Source organism: Dromaius novaehollandiae, chromosome 2, assembly GCF_036370855.1.
Source record: "Dromaius novaehollandiae isolate bDroNov1 chromosome 2, bDroNov1.hap1, whole genome shotgun sequence".
Lineage (NCBI taxonomy): Eukaryota > Metazoa > Chordata > Aves > Casuariiformes > Dromaiidae > Dromaius > Dromaius novaehollandiae.
Genome location: NC_088099.1, coordinates 3288452 through 3308365, shown reverse-complemented (window position 1 = coordinate 3308365; position 19914 = coordinate 3288452). Strand labels below are relative to the sequence as shown.

Here is a 19914-nt window from a genome sequence, read left to right as displayed (position 1 = left end):
TGATAGCATGCGAAGAGAAATAAGCACTTCAATAAATGCAAAAAAGCTAATCCACTTTCTCTCCTGTTCAGAATGAGCTAAGGGTATTGCAATTCCACTGTCAAGGGGCAGCTCAGTAAAACCAGTTAATTGATCAGATTGCAGCAATTCACTCAGTTAATGAATCTGAGGCACGTAAGTGAGAGTTATAAGTCTAAATATCCTTGCACTTTTTTTTCTCTGTCTGTCCTTTTCCACTTAGCCTCTTATCATGTTGTCTGAGCACTTCCACCAACAAATCTTTCCAGATGGTAACCAAACCATGCTTCTGCTAACACTGCATCAAACCTGGTCTCAAGCCCAAGCTTCCTTCTCCATAGATTCACACTATTTGTGAATGAGAGCATATCAAGGCCTTCAAAAAAATCAGCACACTCTTTGTACGAGACTGTTTCTGTGAATGGGCTAGGCTGGCTGAGCCTTCCACTCAAACACTCCCTCAGAAGGCAGAGTGCCTCACTACTGGAAGAAAATAGACTATATCAATACACACTTCCTAATATCCTTAGCCCAAATTCTCAGTGTCTGTACACTTTCAGAAGAGCCACTCTCCAGTGAGTATTCCCCAGAGCCTCCAGGATGGCTCATCACCGGCATCACAAAGCAAATCCTCAAGGAGCGGCAGCAACCCCACAGTGTGCAGAATCAGGTGAGTTATGCAGCTCACCTGGTAAGGCAAACTGTTTCAGGGCAAATGCATCAGGTCTGCTCTTCCCATGGAAGAGCATGCAGAACGCCATAAGGAATCCCTTTGATCACCCTTCTGAGATATGGGAATTTTGGTCACCTCCAACACCAGGAACCTGAGTGACAGATTCTTAAATGTAATTTGGTGCCTAAATGTAGAACAATGCCCCCTGGGATTTTCAAAAGGGTCTTCCAAGGGAAGCCTCCCATTTTAGTATTCTGCATGTCTAGGTGGGTCATTAAATGCCTAGATGCACCTTGCCTTTAGAGTCTTATTTGAAGTGAGAAAAGGAGCTGGGTTCATCTATTTAAATGGAGATACCTTTACCTGACCTAGTTATACAGGATCCTATTGCAGACAATGGTGAGAAAACTGTCACAGCTGGGATGTGATTCACCTCATCCAAAAGTAAATATCTAATATATATCAGTTTGGTTGCATCCTTTTTCTGTCCAATGACTCTAAAGGAAACCTGGAAAGAGACAGCTAAGAGATAATTCTTCCTCCAGAAGGGACAGGAGTCAACTTAGATCTCCCAAATCCCAGTATTAGCCAGATTTTTATGCCTTTATGAAATGCCAGTCTCCCAGTCAATTCTACAAATCTTATCTGATGCTCAGCCGTGTCTTCCCAGTCTTCAGCTGGCTTTGGAGGGGACCTTACCTGTCCAGCAAGAGCTTAGACCACCCCATTTCTTCCCAGTTACTGCAATCTTGGTGAAAAATGGAAATGTTCCCTTAAGTGTCTCCCTCAGGCTGCAAGGAATTAGGGTTGCTTTCTGTCACACTGCACAACATTGTCTAGCAACAGGCGCTATTGTTGTTATTCTGGGGGCAGAGGGACAAACTGAATGGTAGGCTTGGCAGCTGTTCAAGGAGTTTTATTCCTGCCTTCCCACCCCTTAGTAAATATCTCTATTAGCCAAGGTGCAACCTTTTGGAAGCAGGAGAAACTCCTGCTCTGTTCAGTGCTGTGTGGCTTCATTTCACAGGCTGGGCTATAGCAGGGATGGTCTCTGCCCTTTCTCGTATTCTCCTTGCTATAGGGAAGCAGGAAAGCTGTTTTATAATTTTAAGCTTAGAGGTGAAGTCTTATTACAAGCCTGAGTCAATGATGGGTGGATGTGGTTGGAGGATGCTGGGAGACCATGGCTGTGCTTGGCAGCTGAGGGTGGCAAACATGAGGAAGATGCACTTGTGCTCCAGAGCCTGCTAGTTTAGAGGCAGGACTAAATACCTTACAGAGAAAGCTGCAAAAAGCTCAAGTTCCTTAGGTTTTTGCAAGTATGCTGAGACACAACAAAATGTAAGCTGGTGTGGATTTGCTGAGTTGAGAGGTGGTCTGGAGGCTAGTGCTAACTTTTTAGTACCAACCTGGATGGCATGCGTGTCCTGCAATAGCACAGTATCATTCATACCACAGCTGCACCCATTCCAGTACACAAATGAGCACTGTGAACTAAGGAGCTCTTTAAAATACGGGAAGAGGACAGAGTAAAAGTCCATGACTTGACTTTAACCATGTGAAATCATGCCAGGCAATAGGAATTAGAAATTAAGCTATTTTAACAGCTAGTTATTAGGTGAAAGAGCACATTTTCAAAGGGGAATCCCTGCCTTAGGAACACTTTGACTAAATCTGGATGCCTATGGTGGTGGCATCTCTGTGAGCTAGGTGCCTCAACTCCATAGTCACAGAGGGTTTAACCAGCCAAGCTCAGCCAGAGGAGTGAAGGGCCCTGTTTCATCTAAATGTAGACATCTAAAATAGTACTTAATTTCAGGACTTGATGCCTTTCTGTAAGACACGCTTAAACCAAACACCAGGATAGATGCATGTGGATGAGGAGAGCTTTCATAACCTGTGATAGACACAAGGCCGAGCTAGAAATGTGAGGGTCTCCCATACTTAGAGCTCAAGGTAGCCCTGAGGCACTTTCTGAGCATCTAAGGCAAACTTCCTCCAACACACCTGGAGACGACAGAGACTTCCTCCACGGAAAGGGGAAATGGCTCTGCTATGCCTTGCAAAATACAGGCCTGAGATCTTGAGGGGAACCAGTTCATATGCTATGACATGACCTTGTTAGTGTGGTCTAAGAGAGGGCAAAGATGCAACAAGATTAAAGCATCTCACAACAAGACAGTGTGGGAAGGGGAAGAAGTATGCTGGAGAAGAGTAACAGCATCCCTGCTAAGAATTACCACCGTACCGATATAAAGCATCACTGACTATTATTTACACCAGGACAGAAACTGTGAGGAGGAGACCAAAGGCACCTTGAACCCCTTTGATGGCACAGGCTCTACAAATGCAAAACACTCTCTGGGTATCAGCAACACCCAAGGGGGTAGGGGACTTTGAATATGCAGGTGACAAACAAGGAAAAGAGACAAATGACGTCTTTGTGATGCATAATGCTCTCCCCTGGTTTAAAGGCTGTTCTTAAAAGCAGTGCCCTATGTTAGGAGTTCAAAACAAAACAAAGTAGTTAATGTATTGGTTCTTCCCCCTCCCCCCCTCCTTTTTTTTGCAAGCACTAGTAGAATTTGAAGTGAATTGATGATCAGCGGAATTTTTATATGTTGTGGCTAAGATTGTAACAGGACTTGAAGCAAGCCTTGCCACTTTGAAAGGTGCAGAAGGGACGAAAAACATTACAGATGACCCAGGCTATATGAAAACATTTTGCACAGACAGTGTCAGGAGTGGCTTTTCTGAAAGACTAACCCTGGGCCCAATCTAACAAAGCCCTGGAAGTTATGAATGTCTTGGGAGGGTTGCTACCCTTACAGACTTTCCTGAGTATTCATCTCCCTTCAGTATTTAGACCCACTGAACCACATTAGCTCTCATGGACCTCACTGGGTGCCTATTTTTGGCCTAAAGGTCCTTCTCCTTCTCTGCAGCAATGATCTCCAGAACTTTGGGAGCTTCACCTTCCTCTTCCAGCCTGTGCTCTTTGGCCCTGTGGGGTTTTGTTCGGGATCCCAAGATAGGACATGAGCCCAGCCCTGCTCCAGCAAGGGGATTTTGACATCAGCTTTGGTGGGAGTAGGACCAGTCTGTCCCTGCTTGCAGGATGCCCTGGGGATGAGACTGTTGGCTCAGCGCGTTAAACGCACTGTGTAAAACTCAGCTGTACAAACGGAGTGCTAGTGACTCAGAGTCTGGAGGATTCCCCCTGTGACACACTTGTGCAATGTTTGTTAAGTGCTGCCATTATGCCCAATAAAGTCCTTTGAAATGCGGCTGGGTTATTTGAATCATGCACTCGAGGAATACAAGTGTGGGTACCTTTCGCGGAGGAATGCTGATGCTAAATGAGGGGGAAGCAGGCGTATTGACACATGCTTGTCCCGGTCAGCTTTTCTTGCACTCCTGTAAACACGAGGCAAAAACATCTGCTCCTCACGAGGACTTGGGCAGGACATGGGAACCAGAGAGCAGCTCAGGGCACAGCTCAGAACGGCCTGCTTTATACCGGTGCTAAGTGCCAGAGATGCAATATGGAGGTGAGACTGGCAGTCCCTGTCTGGAAGAGCAGAAGCGATGCAGAAGTGTTGGCCCCAGCAGTCTTGGCCTCTGCTGGAGCAGAGCTGGCCCACTAGAAGCGGATATGCAAGGGGAAAGGGGATGCCCTAGATCTGGGATGGAGAGAGCAGCCAGTTGGGCTTGTTCCTCCTGGTGCCTCCAGGGACAGGAGACAGCAACTCCTTGGCTTTCCTCATCTAGAAGGGCCACGGACTCGCAGCAAAAGTCAAGGCCTGACCCTTTAGAGGGGACAGCCAAAACGGCTTTTGTGGCAAAATAGGAAGCAGGGCTGTGGCCATTTCCCCTTGCCAATGATGCTGCCTGTGGCAGGCCTAGCTGTAGAGCTGTGTCTCTAAAAAAGGTGACGGTGCACAAGCGAAATGGCTCATCAAGGAAGTTCAGAGAGGAGAACACCTATTTCATTAACATCACCTGCCCCCGAAGCAGTCATCTCTTTACCCTGCCCCAGTACTGTACATTGCACCAGCACTCAGGAAACCAAGCTGGGCCATGGGACTGATGTAGAAAAGTCTTCAGAAAGCAGGAGAAACTGCCTCCCCTCCCTCTGTGAACCTGATGCCCAAGCATCTTGATGCTACACCCAACTCTGCCACAGATTCATTGCAAGGCCCTGGGCAGGGCCTTTGAATTCTTCTGTCTCTGCTTACCTAGCTGTAAAATGAGAATTAAAAACATCCTCTTTCTCCCTGGGCACATATCAGAGCTCAAGCCATATCAGTAAGACATCCTACCTGAAAAACTTTGAACACTTAGAGGTGTTCAGGCATCTGTAAAGGACATGTTTTGCCTCTGGGGCTATCTGAAAGGGGTTGCCTTGAGGAGCAAAATAGTTCACTTCTTTTAATCTTGGTTAGAAAATGCCTGTTTTGTGCCTTTGTTCAATGCTCTGAATACCAAGTTGCTGGCTTTCAGGTTAGTTCATCTAATGAAGTTATCTTAAAATTGAAAGGAAAAAATCCATGAATAAGCAATGAGACAACACAGTTTGCAGGCTAAAATCTGAGGGAGTAGATGACTTTTGTTTAGCACACGCTCTTTTATGAGGGAGAGCCCCAGTCCTCCTCACGTTTGAAACAAGACTTGCACTCTTCCTAACACCTTGGAAAATTGTCCAGACAGAGGCTTCTTGTGTGACCTTGGTCCAGTCACTTAATCCCGCTGGCACAGCTTCTCCATACCTGGACTATGCTAGGAGCAACATAAAAACCATTAGGGCCTGCTTCTCCAATCTCACCAAGAGAAATGGAGATGGGAGAGTATTTCCTTTTCCCTTTGCACATTGCACCCTAAGCATGGACCAGGCTATGGCTGTTTTTTACTGTTTACATCTACACAGCAAGATCCCTTCAGCCCCCATTGCCTTCTATCCCTGTTGCTGCTTGGATGTAAATCATCCATGCCGTGCTCAAGAAAATCCAGGCTGGCGGAGGAGTTGGTACCTGAAAATAGGCTAAAGCATCAGCTTCCCTCACAGGCTGGATATCCCATTCTGTGTTTATGCAGTGCCTGGCAAAATAGGGCCATATAAGATAGGGTTGTAATATATATATGTATATAAGAGCAATTCCTAGCTCTTGGGGCAAGGGTGGGAGAGGGGCGCACGTAGAGGAATCGCACCGTGTCAGGCTGAAATGCTGCCATGTCTGCAGAGGAGCACCACAGCTGTTTGACATCACCCTGCGACCCGCTGCAGCGGTAGAGGAAACGCAGATGAATGCCACCGCCTCCGACACGTCAAAATCCTCGGCTCTGGTTAATGGAGCAGAGGAGCGGGTAGACGCAATATGTATTTCAGAGCGCTGGAGATTGCTCTGGGAGCTCCGATGCCAACATGCGTGGCTCACGCTGTCCCTTGGGTGACCTTCCACAGCTCTGCCTCCCTCCTGGCTAACAAGGGATGATCATCTCTCACTTAACACGCTTGCTCTCTGCCAAACCTAAGCGGAGGTTTTTCAAGCAAGGAGCCTGCCAAAACTCAGCTTGGTTCTCTCGGATTCGCAACAGAGGAGCATCGCGTTTCTCGTGAGATCGAGATCCCATCTTGGCGTTCGCCCCCGCCAGCATGAATCGGGGCCGTTCCAGCGGCCCTAAGGGGGTTGGACCCCAGGGGAGACCTCAATCAGGGCACGAGCCAGCGCTTCACCCACGCGCCCCTCTTCTTGCGTGATGTGGGGCACCTGCAGATACCCGAAGTGATGCCACGGGCTCCCTTCTCTTTCTCTTGGCAAGACTGCCCTCCCATCCCACTCCCAAGTGCCTGCCTTCCCCAAATCACAAGAAATAAGGATGGAAAGAGCTGTTAGATCACATCAGCCAGTCCTCATCGGCTGTGAGTGCCTACTGCAGGACATCGAGGGCTTTGCCCAGCCTCGGCCTACATGGATGATTCAACCCATAGAGCCTCCATGACCAGTCTCAGGGAAAAAATAATAAAGCTAAAATCTCCTGCAGCCTGGCACAGGCCACAGCTAGGAAAATATTCCTAAAACACGTCCTTCCTGTCCACTTTCCAAATGCCAGCCTGGCATCTCCAGTTGCACTCCTTCCTTTCTGCCACTATCTATTGGTTATTGCCCATCTCATTACCCAGTGTATTATGGGATGTGACATATGTGTTACAGCAGATGGGACAGGAGGAATCGCCCTGTGTGAGGAGATGCCACAGTCCATGCCTGGTGGCTCAGGACCATCTCACCCACCAGGTCCTTGCGCTATTACGTATTTTTTTGGTTCTGCTTCTTGTGTGGAGCATCCAGCAACACCATCGGCGGCCCACGGCCAGACCAGCTCATGCCATCTGCATCCTACCAAACCTCCAGGCGTGGGTTGGGAGCAGGGTGGCCCACAGCGTGCCCTTCTGCATCAGCCAGGGTTGATTGCAAGGATCCCCTTGGTACCCAAGGGCACCAGCCAGGCACATGACATCGCATGAGGACCTCCCTGGCCATAAGCCTCCTGCAGCCCCTCTGCAATCCCACGCTTTGGGATCTGGCTCAGCAACCCCCTCCCGCATGGACCATCTCCCCCAGCACCAGCCTCCCGGGCCTCTGCATATTGGCTCGCAGTACTGGAGCTCTGTGTTCACTCCCATTGCTGCTTTTTCCTCCTGAATCAAACCCTCTGAATCATCTCTGAACTCTCCGGCTATCCTCAGACCAAGTCAGCCCTCAAACCACTGATTAGAAAATAAAATAAAAAGGGTTTTCCATTGTGTGTGCAGGCAGGCAGTCCTCCAGCCAAGGCAGCGCGAGGAAGCTGGAAAGTTTTATTTCTGTTCACACACCAACTACGACATCGCCTGGGCCAAAAACCCCAGTTGGACAGGGGGCTGCTTAAACCTAACCCTCTCCGCTCGCAAAATTGTCAGTCCTTCTGGAGTTTCCTAACTCTCCCCTCACCCAGTCTCTTCTTAAAAAAAAAAAAAAAGTCACTAATATTCAAAAAAAAAACCCAAATCCCAAATTTTTTGCTGCTAGTCTTTGGCGGCTGAAGCCCCGGGTGTTTAACGACCTACTGCTGCTGCCAGCGGCTCCTTTAGGTCAAACAGCACAGAGCTGCGCTGGACAAGGTCCCGTGGGGTTATTAAACCACAATAAATCACACCAGCATGTCCTCAGAAACTTGTCACCTCAGCCCCAATGGCTACCGGTGCCCTCTCCGCTTATTATTTTTAAATAGCTATTTTTAAAGCCTATTTTGTCCCTTTCTATAAATACATGACCTAGGGATTTTCTTTCTTTGGAGAAGCTTTTTCAAGAACTTTTTTCCCCGTTATTGCTGCTCGGTGCTAAGCATTCGGACACACATAGCTGCCCTGTGGGATCTTTTCCCTTTTTCTTCCCCGAGCTTTTTATTACCGGCCACGCATCTGTGTCTGCGCCGCGGCCGCCCAGCACCGCAGCGCGAATGCGTGTCCCAGTTTTGAGCAGGTGCCCCCACGCTGTGGTGGGAATAACAACCAAAATAGCTCGCTCGGACAAGAAAAGAGCTCTATTTAGAGGCAGACAGAAATTACAGTAACAGATGCGTGCCCGCTTGCCCCCTTCCCCAAATACACAGTACCTGTTTCCCCCGATTTCTCTCTTTTTGGGGAAAAAATAACCAAACCCTAACTTTTCTCAGCCACTGCTTTTTCTGGGTGATCAAACTGTCTTGAAAGCAAGGCAAGTATCTGCAGCTCTGCATGCATTAGGATGGGCTCACATTTTAATTAGAAACTATTAATTGGGGGGGGGTTGGGAACGACACAGTTTGGGGAAGGTTAATCACAGATTTTCTGCTGTAAGCGGCTAAGCAGCTACCAGCTAACGTAGCAGCGAGGTTTTAAACAGCGGCGGTTGAAATGATATGTTTGTCGCCGGCACTAGCGGACTAAATAAATTTCTGGCCCTCTCTTCAGTCCCGTCAAAACAAAAAAAAAAAGAAAGAAGTAACTAATATAAAATAAAGTAGTGCAATCAGTTTGCTAAATTAGTTTGCAAGCAGGGTCTCCTTCCGGAGTGTGGTCTTGCCTAGGAAAAATGGAAAATGCACTCCGGATTTTTGGATTTTGCAACGCGCTCGGTGGGGCTGCGGGACCCCAGTCCCGGGTCTCCCTTGCTGTGGGGGGTGGCAGTGAGTTTATATCTTGCCGGAGGATAAATAAAGAGGGAAAGGGGTGTGTGCGGGGGGGCGAGGGGGGATGTAGCAGCACCCGGCGTCTCCCCCAGCCCAGTCAAAACCTCTCTTGCATTTCCATGGCCTAAGGGGGCTCGTGCTTTTTCCAAGAGAAATGTCCAAACCGCTGCTTGGCAGAAAGCTGGGGAAAGACACGGAAAAGCAAGTCGCCCTGCAGTGCCCCTGCGCACACCTGATGCCCAGGACCGGCGGAGAGCCCCCGCCACCGCTCGGGTCCCCCTGCCACCACCTCCTCTCCCTGCCTCTCCCCCCGGGACCCTCCGGAGCGGGACCGGGGGTCTCCAGGTGCCGGCCGGCTTTCGGCCGCGGGTGGCTGGGCAGCCCCGCTCGCCCCTCCGCCGGTGACAAGGGAATATTTATGTCGGCATCGGTGGAATGCGTTTCCTTCTCCAATCAGGAATGCAGCCGGAGTTCCTAATTATAAGTTAGATCGGGGCTGTGAATAAAAGATTGCTTTTTAATGACTCCCCGTCCAGGTGCTCCTTCTGCCTGTCTTCCCAAGAACCCATTTGCATTTTATTACCTCTCCCCCATCCCAGCGCATTCCCTGCTTCCAGACATACCTGGCATAGCTGAAGAACCTGCCTTCAGCACCCTCACTCACCTCCGCACACCCGCAACCCACCGCCCGGCCGCGCTCGCCAGCCGCAGCGCCACAGATACTCGAAGCACCTTTTGCTTAAGATGATGAAGATGAGGAGGAGGAGGAGGAGGATTTTTTTTTTTTTTTTTTTTTTTGCATGAGGGTTTTACGGCGGCGACCTGGGTCTGCAGCGCCCGGGGGGGGGGGGGGCGAAGGCGCTGCGCACCCAGAGCCGGGCCCGGAGCCGTCGGTGCGGGCGGCACCGCGCTGCGCCCCGCGGCGCCCGGCTGGGGCTGCGCTGCGCTGCCCGCGGCTCCTGCGCACCGGCCCGCGCCGGGGAGCCGCTCGCAGAGCAGGAGCCGTCCCGCAGCCCAATTACCTCCCCGCGGTAATTAGGGCAGGTCTTGCAGTTACATGCCTTCCCCAGCACCATTGGCTTTTGGTGGGGGAGAGCGAAAGGGCTCTTAAAGGCGTAGGGTGCAGCGCGGAAAGCAGCGCAGCCCCGGCGGAAAGCGCGCTGGTCCCGGCCGGGGGGGGGGGTGCGGCGGGGGGGGGGGGGGTGCGCGGGTCCCCGCCGCCCTGCGCGGCCGCTCCGCGCTGCCGCGGCCCCTGCGCTGCGCCGCTCCCCGCCCTGCCTTTACATAACGCGCCCGGCTTGCTCCGTCTCGTCTCACCTCCTTTTTCTCCTTTTTTTTTTCTTTTTAAAATAATATTCCTTAAAGCGAAGGGGGAAAAAAAAAAAAAACGTTTTCACCCTTTTTCTCTCCCCCCCCCCGCTTCCTTCCACCTGACTAGCTCGAAATCACCTTGAAATGCTCATGTCAACTTGTATCATTATCTCTTTAATTCAGGCAGCGCCTTTTGTTCTTCCCAGGAGAGGATCAAAGCACTTAAAAAAAAAAAATAAATAAATAACTTTCCGATCGCGCTCGCTCGCTCTGCTTTACAGTAGGAGAAGGAGAGCGCAGGTATAACCCAGTCAAAATAAACAAAGTGAATGCATAAATAAAAGAGGTGAAATGCAGGTTCTAAGAACTTGCTGGCGCTGGCACCATCCCACCTCTTTAGCTGAGTGGCAACGAAAGGAGAATTTCAAATCATCTTAAGCGCAGGGGTTGCAGAGAAAACAGAGGAGGGGAAAAATAAATGAAAATGAGAGGGGAAAAAAATACGAAGAAGAATAAAACTTACCACCAGATTGGGTAACTTGACAGAGCCTGACTCAACCCACAAAGAAACAGGAAATATCCAAAAGAGGCCATTGATGAAAAGTTGTCTTTCTTTTTTTTTTTTTTTTTAACCAGAGTTGCCAAAACCTTCCTTTCTTCTGAGGCAGGATGATTATTTTAATAATAATAATAACAATAATTTAAAAAAAAAAAAGTCAAATGAAGTGAACTCAACCCGACCAGGTAAATCCTCTCTTGCTTCCTCTACTACTCTCAAGGAAAAAAAAAATCTCAGAGAGGTAAAAAACTCTTCTCTCAGCCAAGACACTGAAGGCAAATATTAAAAAAAAAAAAAAAAAAAGTTTGAAGTAGCTCTCTTAAAAAGGACCCAATCAGCACTTATTGCCAAAGGGAGAATTCTGATGCTTTGGCTTGTTCTGTCAATCAGGAGCGCGAAGTCAGGAATGAGCTAATTGCAAGGAGATAGTGTTTTAATACTCATTAGGGGGCACGTTGGCCCACAAGCCAAGGGATAAAATGTAGTTTTAAAAAGGGGAAGGAAGATTTAGGGGGTTTAAATAGACAGGGGGGACCCCTGTGGATTTGGGTAGCTATAACAACCTGCCCGGATTTCACTCCCTGGGTCGAAGCTACTAAAATGCAAAAAAAAAAAAAAAAAAAAAAAAAAAAAGTGTGAAGGTTTTTTTAAAATTATTATTTTGTCAACCTGCTCCTTTTCGCCATTCTGTCTTCTTCTAAAATCCCCTTTTCCTCGCGGTGACGGCCGGGATGCATTCGAACTAACTTTCTAGAAACTTTCTGTTGAGTCTTTCTTTTTTTCCTCCTTTTTTCATTAAAAATAAAAAAAGGATTTGCACACACACGCACGCACAGCCGCGCACACACACACGGCCGTGCACACCCGCTCCCCACCAGTCCGACCAGCCAGATATCCAAGAGCTCCAGCGAAGACATCTGCAAAGAAATCAACCTCTTCCAGGCAAATTTCAATAAGGCTCATCCAGCTCATCACAATTTGCAGGAGTCACAGCCCGGCGTTTGCGACCGCACCGCTGCAAACGACTTCATCCACCAGATCCACCCCACAGGGCACTAGTAATTGATCTCTTCTTTAATTTCTCTCTCTACATATTGCAACAATTTCTCTCCTTTCAGTGGCGGTGGTGGGGGGTGAGCCGGGCTGGATCGCGTGCTTCCAAGAACTGCGGGTTTTCTGCGGGGCGGAAGTCCTAAAAGCAATCATAATTAGGATTATTATAAAGATGTAGCTCCTTGAGCCTGGGTGAACAGTTGGATTTGCTGCTCCTCTGCAACATATTGTTTAAAGCTTGCTCTATTTGTGGGCAAGTGTCACCCAGCTGACAGCCTTTCCCCTTGCCCTGGGGAGCTTGGAAGGGGTCCGGAGAGGAGAAAACGAGGGGTCGGAGGCACCGGACTAGCTAAGAGATATTTTCTCCCTGGAATAATAGTGACGACTATCTTTCCCATCATTTTTTGTTGTTGTGGCAGCTGCCTGTTGGATTTTTGCTGCTTTTTGATGGCCTTTTTTTTTTTTTTTTAAGCAAAGAGAGAACTGGATGCGATTTATTTTGTTTATTCATTATTTATTTACTTTCTTTTATTTTGTCTTTGAATGGGAAAATTTCTGTGGCTCCCGTGGGACAAAGAGAAGTACAATTTTTAATGATTTTTGTTGGAGGAAAGCTTGTAACCTTTGCATTAATTCAAATCAAAATGCGTTTCTTTCTCATTATGAATTGCCTATTTTCCCTGAGTAGGGAATATTTCTATTTACACATCCCCACACAGCTTCATATGCATATGCATGTAGCGAGAGATGTGTTTGTGCTTAGCTAGATGGAGAGATAGATCCATTCGAGTGAAATTATACTAGAAATGCAGTTCATTCGGGGATATTTAAATCACTGGGAATTTGGCAGGGGTCGCGGCCTGATTATTTTCTTTAGGGTTGGGATGACAAGTGGTTGCAAACGCGAGCGCTGGCAAGGGCTCCGAGATGCAATCGCCCCGTGCAGCCAAGCTCGAGTCGATCCGAGCGGCTGCTCGCTGCTTCCCGGGAAGGGACCGATGCTCCTCTGGCTCTCCGAGCGAGTCCCCGCGGTGTCGGTGCTGCAATCGCATCCAGTGCATTAATGCCACCCCCCTTTACCGGCTCCTCTCCCCCGGGGAGCCAAAGGGGCCGGAGAGTTTCACGTAAGGTAGGACGAGGGGAGAGAAGAGGAGGGAGGTGGCGGCGGTGTGTGAAAAATCATCTTAAGGACTTTCCCTCCGTATTAGAGAAAATCCCATCCAATTATAGCATTACTGGAAAGAACCAAACGCCGAGACTTTCAAAAGGAGGGGATTTCTTCTCGCTTTTCAAGTGCAATTGCTCACACGGCGGACGGGAACACACGCGCACACAGTCCCCGACACGCCAGCGCCGGGGTCCCGGGGCCGCGCCGACCGGAGGCGGAGGGGGAGGAAGGGGCCGGACACACATCCCTCCCCAGGGTCCGGCTCATCTTCCATCCTTTTGTCTCGGGGCAGAGGTTTAAACGTCCCCCAGAGCCCCTGCCCCTCCCCGCAGGAAGCACCAGGCAGCTTCACCTGGAGGTACAAATTCAGCCACTCTCCCTTTTCCTCTTAGCTGTGCAGCTGCGATTTGGGGAGGACGGAGATAATCCACTTTGACATAGGCGCACACACACACACGCACAAGCGGGATCGTACTGATTTCTCCAGCAGGCAGCATCACTGCTTATTCTGACGCCGACTGCTTTTAATTACGCTGACAAAAAGGTCGTTGGGTGTATAGCAGACATGTGCAGAGTTATGAACGCTACTGTAGATTAGTTATCTATTAGCAACGTTACCTTTGAACCGGAGCCTCTCAAGCGCCAGATTTTGCAGTCCATTAGAGTCAATAAAAAGGCTTCCACGGGCGTTATGGATGTGGGACTGTTTGTATTCGGCTGGTCAAATCAGCAGTGTTTTCTCCTGACAGCTGGGTTTAGGGCCTGATATCAAAACCTGGGTAAGTTCATCCATGCTGGTCCACTGGTTTCCACAGGGCTCGTCCCTTCCTCAGCTCTCCCAAGCTTTCATGCACGCATGCAGAAATATCCTTTGCAATGGGCAGGATATGGCCCTTCATGGGCTGAGCTCAACATCTCCTTGGCTTCTTTGCCCTTGGCATTGCTCTTTTTTTTTTTTTTTTTTTTCCCTCCAACAACATCCAGATAGAAGTTTTGAGAAAAGTCCAGCTTCCAGAGTTGTGGATCCTTGGCTGGTAGAAAGCAAATCTCAGTTCTGGTGGACCCACGCGCTGTCTTGCACAGGCTTTCCACCATGCCCAGCCTTACGCTAGCAAAGCAACCTCCAGTTTTCGTTCGTGACCTCTCTGGGCGCTGAAGGTCCTGACTGTCAAAGGGAGAATAAACTCTTGCCCACACTTGCAGCTGTGAGGACAGGCTCCTCAGCCCTCTGAGCCTGCTGCGAAAGGACACGGGTAGCTTCAGTTGTCAAGCTGGTATGGGAAAGGGGACGGAGAGGACACGGAGCAGGCCTCGTAGTCATGGGGTCGGAGTGCCTTACTAAGACATTGCAAGCTGGTCCTCTCTTGCTTACTCATGGGGATAGCCCAGCTGGCATCTTCAGGGCCCACTTGAGTGAGCGAAGAGAGCTGGATTTAGAAACATGACTGCTTCACTGTGCGGTTAGTCACAAGAGGGAACAGCTGTGCTCCTCCATATTCAAAAAATGACATGTCCAGGGCGCTTCCACCCCGGAGAACTCTATGTAAAGAAATTAGGGGTAAGAAGAGAAGGTTGGAGAGATCCAGACAGACAGGAAGGCGAGCAGACAGGTGCAGCACAGTCTGTCACACATCTCAAATATTCCGTGTGTCACTTCTCTTGCTCGTCTTCCCCCTCTTCCCTACATGGAGAACATTTGATATGGCAGCACGATGGGAGAGACCATCATCACTGACAACAAACAGAGCCAAGGAAAGCTCCCCTCAGGGCAGAAGCCTTTGCTTATTTTTGGGGGGAGGACAAAAGCGTAGTTCTGCCCCTTCCCCCTTTAATATTTGAAATTCCACTAGGGAAATTTAATTCATTATCTCCTTTTGGCAATGACCCTTGGCAACAGTTCTTGCTGGATGACGATGAACCTTCCCTGTTCGAAAATTTACTCACTGGCTGCTCCAAATATGCCTCTCTGGACATAGTGGTCTCCATGGTTGGATACAGCCACCATGGCAGCATGAAGAAGCTGCTGCCTATTTTTCATTCCATGACAAGAAGCCCCCAGTCCAGCACTTTGTGCTAGTGGGAAGACCAGCAAATGCCCACCAGGCAGCTGTGTGTTCCACCTACCCTAAAGCCATCTCTGCTGAGGAACCCCAATAGCATTTAGAAGTTGCTTTGTCTCAAACCCATACTGTTCACTGTGATTGAGATTGGGAACCAAACTGTTCAACCACTTCCTTCCCTTGCACTTCCCAGCCCAGATTCCAAAACACATTGTGAGAACTAAACCTCCCCTCCTCACTGATGGTCAGAAAAGCTCACACTACTGGTGAGATCCTGGATGCACATCCCTGGCTTTCCCATGGGCCTGTTGACTTGTGGCACGCCATTCCACCTCTCTGGCTTTTAAGGTCCCTAAGGACTGAGTTCTTCCCTTATCCAGGTCATCCATGCATCCTGACTGGGTGTTACAGCAGTATAAATAGTGATTAGACAGGTAAATATTGATCTCTGTGATTTATAGATGTGGAGAATGAAGCAGAAGATGGGTAACAACTAGCTCTTGATGTGATTCTGTAGCAGAACTGGGGAAAGGATGGATCTTACTGCTGGACTGGTGTCTTTTCTTCTCTGTGACCAGCTGGTTTTACTGTAGAAATTCAAGGTCACTGCCACCTGGAAGTAGAGGTTGGTCCAGTTAATATTCGAGGTGAAGAAGGTTTTAGAAATGTACCAAATATACTAAAAGCATGGGTTTCACCTGCCCTGACTCTAGCTGCCTAAATCCTAGTTATGAAACCTTGGCTCCCTCTGTGGTCAATGGCGCAATAGAGACGTGAGCAACTCGGCCCACCTGAAGATGGTTGTCTACAGTAAGTGGGGTGAATTGCTTCTGGAGTTGCATTTCTCTCTTTTAGGTGTCTACTTTAGACTTGGTGGCTAATCTTCAGATGGTTGGAGTTAGGTGAGATGCCTACAGGCCACTGCCTGTTCTCTGGGCTCTAAAGAGGCCCTGAGAGAAATGAATAAGCCAGGAGCACATTCAGGGCAGGAGTTTCAACCAGGTAGGTCGAGGTATCTCTAATGCTCCCTGTGTTCCACCTGCAAAGAGGTGGAATATATTTGACACTGTCTAAAACATCTTTGGATATGGCTGCCATCTGGCCACGTTATTCTATGCCAATGGCAGACTGGGATTTTGGTTGCTTCAGGCTTCCCATCAAAGCATATCTATAAAAAGATAATGGCAAAGTTGTCTTCTGATCACAGTGTTCATAAGAGAAATGTGGGATGGCCAAGTGCAAAGGATCCAGAACTGGTATCTCCCCCAGGGGATGGAAAGGATTAGGTACGGAGGAGCATGGTTGTTCTGTTTAAAGGAGGCTGAGCAAACAAATAGCTGTAATGCAATGTGCCAGACCTTTTGCAGGCATAGGCCAGTGCACAGGCACGGGCAATGCTTGGGTCCTCTGGAGTTTTATACACAGGAGCTTCTGTCATCTCATGTGGGGTGAAGAAAAACGTTGTGAGGTGGGTTCTGCTCTCAACGTTGTTTTTGCCTCTCGCTATACCTGCTGGTACTGTGCTGGACAGGTTTCTTCCATGCTAGGCTTTGGTGAGTGCTCTGGCCACTAATATGGTAATTTAGAAAGGCAGTAAGTGGTAAAGCCAGGCCTTGAACTGGTGACTGGGGCTCTGCTCTTGGCTTTGCCCCTGAGGTGTGATGAGACTTTGTGTTTGCCACTTCACTGGCATATGTAACTTCCCAGCTGGGCTGCTCTCCCTGAGATGGTCACTTCCTTAGGACAGGAGACTTCTCCTGCCAGGGCTTCAATGACCACAAGGTTCAGGCTGAAACTCATCTCTCTCTGATACCTCTTTCTGTTTCCTCCCTTCATCTTCTGGTCCGCAGCTGGCTGTCCCTTGGCTGGCAGGGACCAGCCAGGCACCTGCCTTGCCTCCCTCCTGCAGGTGAGGTAGGACTCTGGCTGGTGTAACTCTGGCCCACCTAGTGGTGCAGGAGGAGAACAAATCTGGAGAGAAAAAAGCCATGGCCCAGAAATTCAGCCAGTGCGCAGGGCTCTGCAGGGCCAGGGCTGTGGTCTCCTTTCCCTCCCTGAGAATAGTCAGCAGAGCCCAAAGTGGGGACGGGGCTTGTCTCTGTATTCATGGCTGGGTATCAAGGAGGCCTGGTGAACTGAAGGACAGCATGGTCTTGCCTGGGAAGGTGGGGGATGAACTGTGGGTGTTACGCCTTTTTTTGCCTTCTCCATACAATGCTCAGGAGGGATCAATGCTCTGGGACTGTGCAGCTGTGCTGCTATTTTCTTATCTGCATACTCGATGGAAACGGGTAAATGGAGACCCCAGCACCTCTTGTCTTCTGCTTTCTTGCCCTGCTAAACCCTCCTGGATAAGAGTACATAGGTAGTGACAATGTCTTCTGAGAGTGAAGGTAGTGCTTAGAAATATCAGGCGCTTCACCCAGATCTCTCCTTGTTGTAAATGGCGACAGAAGGGAACTGTACCTACCCATCCAGGTCTCCATCAATACCCGCTTTATTTATTGAATAGCAGCAGCAGCCAAGAAGTGAGCACCAAATTTGTCCATGCTGGGGAGGAAGCTGTTACCTGTCTACTTTCAGGTAAACATTTTGTTTCATTTTACTGTTGCTTCCTCCTCAGCCCCACTGAGTTTGTCACCTTCAAGCATCTTCTCCAGAGCCCCTCACAACCCCTCTGGCAAGAGGTATCAGTGCTTTGTTCAGTAGGTCCATTTACTGACAGCGAGGAAGACTTTTCTAGATGGCCTCCATCAGCATTTGCCTACTCATTGCAAAGTGACTTGGTGGAGACCATCCTCTGACAAATGACTGCCATGAAGGACAAGGTGGGTTCTTCCTCACTGCAGAGGCTTGGGAAAAAACAATTTGTTATGCCAGAAAGTGTGCTCATCAATGACACCAACGCAGTTCTGCTTCTTTTGACAGTAAGGTAGACCCAGGATATGCGTGGTGCCTCTGGGACCGGTGGGGCAAGGGACTGTCCAAGAACGGCGGGGCTCTGTGGTGTTGCACTTGACAAGGTGATCAGAAAGATTTTGCAATTAGGTCTGCGCGTTTGAAGGCAAACTTACGTCCTTGTGCCCATAAGGACCAGCTCTGCTTTTCCAGGCAGGCTGAGTACTACAGGTTCACAGAGGAAATAACCTCAAATGAGAACTGAAGGACCTGATCAGCGTAAATTTGCCCCTAAGGACACTGACTCTAATTCAATAAATGTATACATAACCTGAGCCCTATGTGTGTAATGTGTGTTTGCTTGTGTGGAATTTCTCTAGGCCAGACTCAGATAAAACCCTAGTAATCAGCAGTGGAAGCTGATAATCTCTAAGGACCCAAACCTGCTATTATGTATATAAATAACTATTCACAGGACATAGCAGGGTTAAACGCTAATAACTGAGTACAATGATACTTATCTAAGAGAGTAATAAAAATCAGCCATTCTCTTTGAGAGAAACATTTCAGAGTCTGGTATTTCTGCTTGTGGGGCCAAATCCTGCAAGCCTTTCTGGACACATCCATCTCCTGAAGTTTCAGCATCTAAAAGTGAAACTACATGTACCCAACGTGCTGATGGCGCGCAATGAATGGGAGCTCATGCCCTTGGAAGTGATGTGCCTTCGACTGGAGGAATGAAATGTCCTTTGGAGGTCCTTGTTTTCCACCTCCCACCTCTCTTTCATTAACTGCAGAGACAGCCTAGACAGCTACCTTCAGCTAGGTGCCCAAATCCAGAAATTTAAAGTCAAGCAAGGTGTCAAAAATCAAGCTGTTTCGGAAGACTCCCTCCAAATCCATATTCAGAACTGATCTAAAATTGTAATTTCTTTTCTCTGCTCCACCCAATCCCGCTTTATAGAAATGATAATTTGGGGATATAAATTGGATTAAGGAAAAACAAGAGCGAAAAAACCAGTGTTTGTGGAACAGAAAGATCAATAGCAGGGACAGTTATTTATGGAACTGCTGAGATAGTAAATTTGGAATTTTCTAATCTCATTCTAAAATGCCATTCAAATCACCCCATTTCAAAGGGCTAGCCACATTCCTGCTGCAGGTGAAAATAAAAGAAAAAATTAAAATTGAAAGCAGATTCAGAGTTGTATCTCTTTGTGAATTCAGTCATAATATCACTCTTTGAAAACCAAGTGATGCTATCTCTCTATATGAATGTTGGGATTCAGTCTTATCCTTGCAAATCAATATGCATTTTAAACGGAGATTTCTCTACGCTGCTGACAAACTCTGGTCTGAAAAACCACCCAGACTGGAGTGTCTTCTTTTCAGGCACAGAATAAGGGTAATTAAGATATATTAGAAACAGTAACTGAGAATGTAGGGTACAATTTGAAAACATAGGAGCATCTTCCAGACTGGTACTCCTGTTACTGCCTACTATTGCAATAACGCCCTAGTTGAGGTCCCTAAATCCTTTTTTAGGTGCTTTAAAAGTCAAGAGCGGTAAGATTTTTATATTATCTGCTTATTTGGCATCAGTTATTTATATCAATTTTATACTACATATCACAGTGGCAAAGTTGTCATGCAATCTATTAGCTTTGGGTGCCAGTCCCTGGGGGCTAATGAGCTGGCTCAGAGCTTTGCCATGCGGTGGGTGATAATGAAATAAAGCAGTGATATCTCTCTCACACACCAAAAATTGCTCTCGCTGGAAACAGGGTGGACAGGGCTGAGCGATGCTGTTTTTGCTGTGCAGGACACTGATACTGGAGAAAATGCATTGGTCCAAAAGGAGAAAAAGCATTCCTCCAAAAGCAGAAAATGCATTCTTCCAAAAGCGATGAGAAGAAAAGATCTGCTGGCTCTCAGGAAGGAAAAAAAAGAACATACAGATTTAGCC

The 19914-nt window shown here is 48.3% G+C and overlaps 1 protein-coding gene and 1 long non-coding RNA gene across 2 annotated transcripts in view; one reads left to right on the top strand and one right to left on the bottom strand.

Annotated features, from left to right (window-relative positions):
• Positions 1-11330, bottom strand: part of WNT3A (Wnt family member 3A) — a 94401-nt gene extending 83071 nt beyond the window's left edge. The window contains exon 1 of the mRNA XM_026096114.2: positions 10734-11330. Within this exon, the coding sequence (XP_025951899.1) occupies positions 10734-10804 (71 nt within the window). The 5' untranslated portion in view covers positions 10805-11330. The remainder of the gene's footprint in view (positions 1-10733) is intronic.
• Positions 11331-11407: 77 nt separating this feature from the next.
• LOC112980786 (uncharacterized) lies at positions 11408-18283 on the top strand. Its single transcript, XR_003258510.2, has 3 exons — positions 11408-11827; positions 17674-17878; positions 17979-18283. It is a non-coding gene; the product is annotated as an uncharacterized LOC112980786 (long non-coding RNA).
• Positions 18284-19914: the final 1631 nt, after the last annotated feature.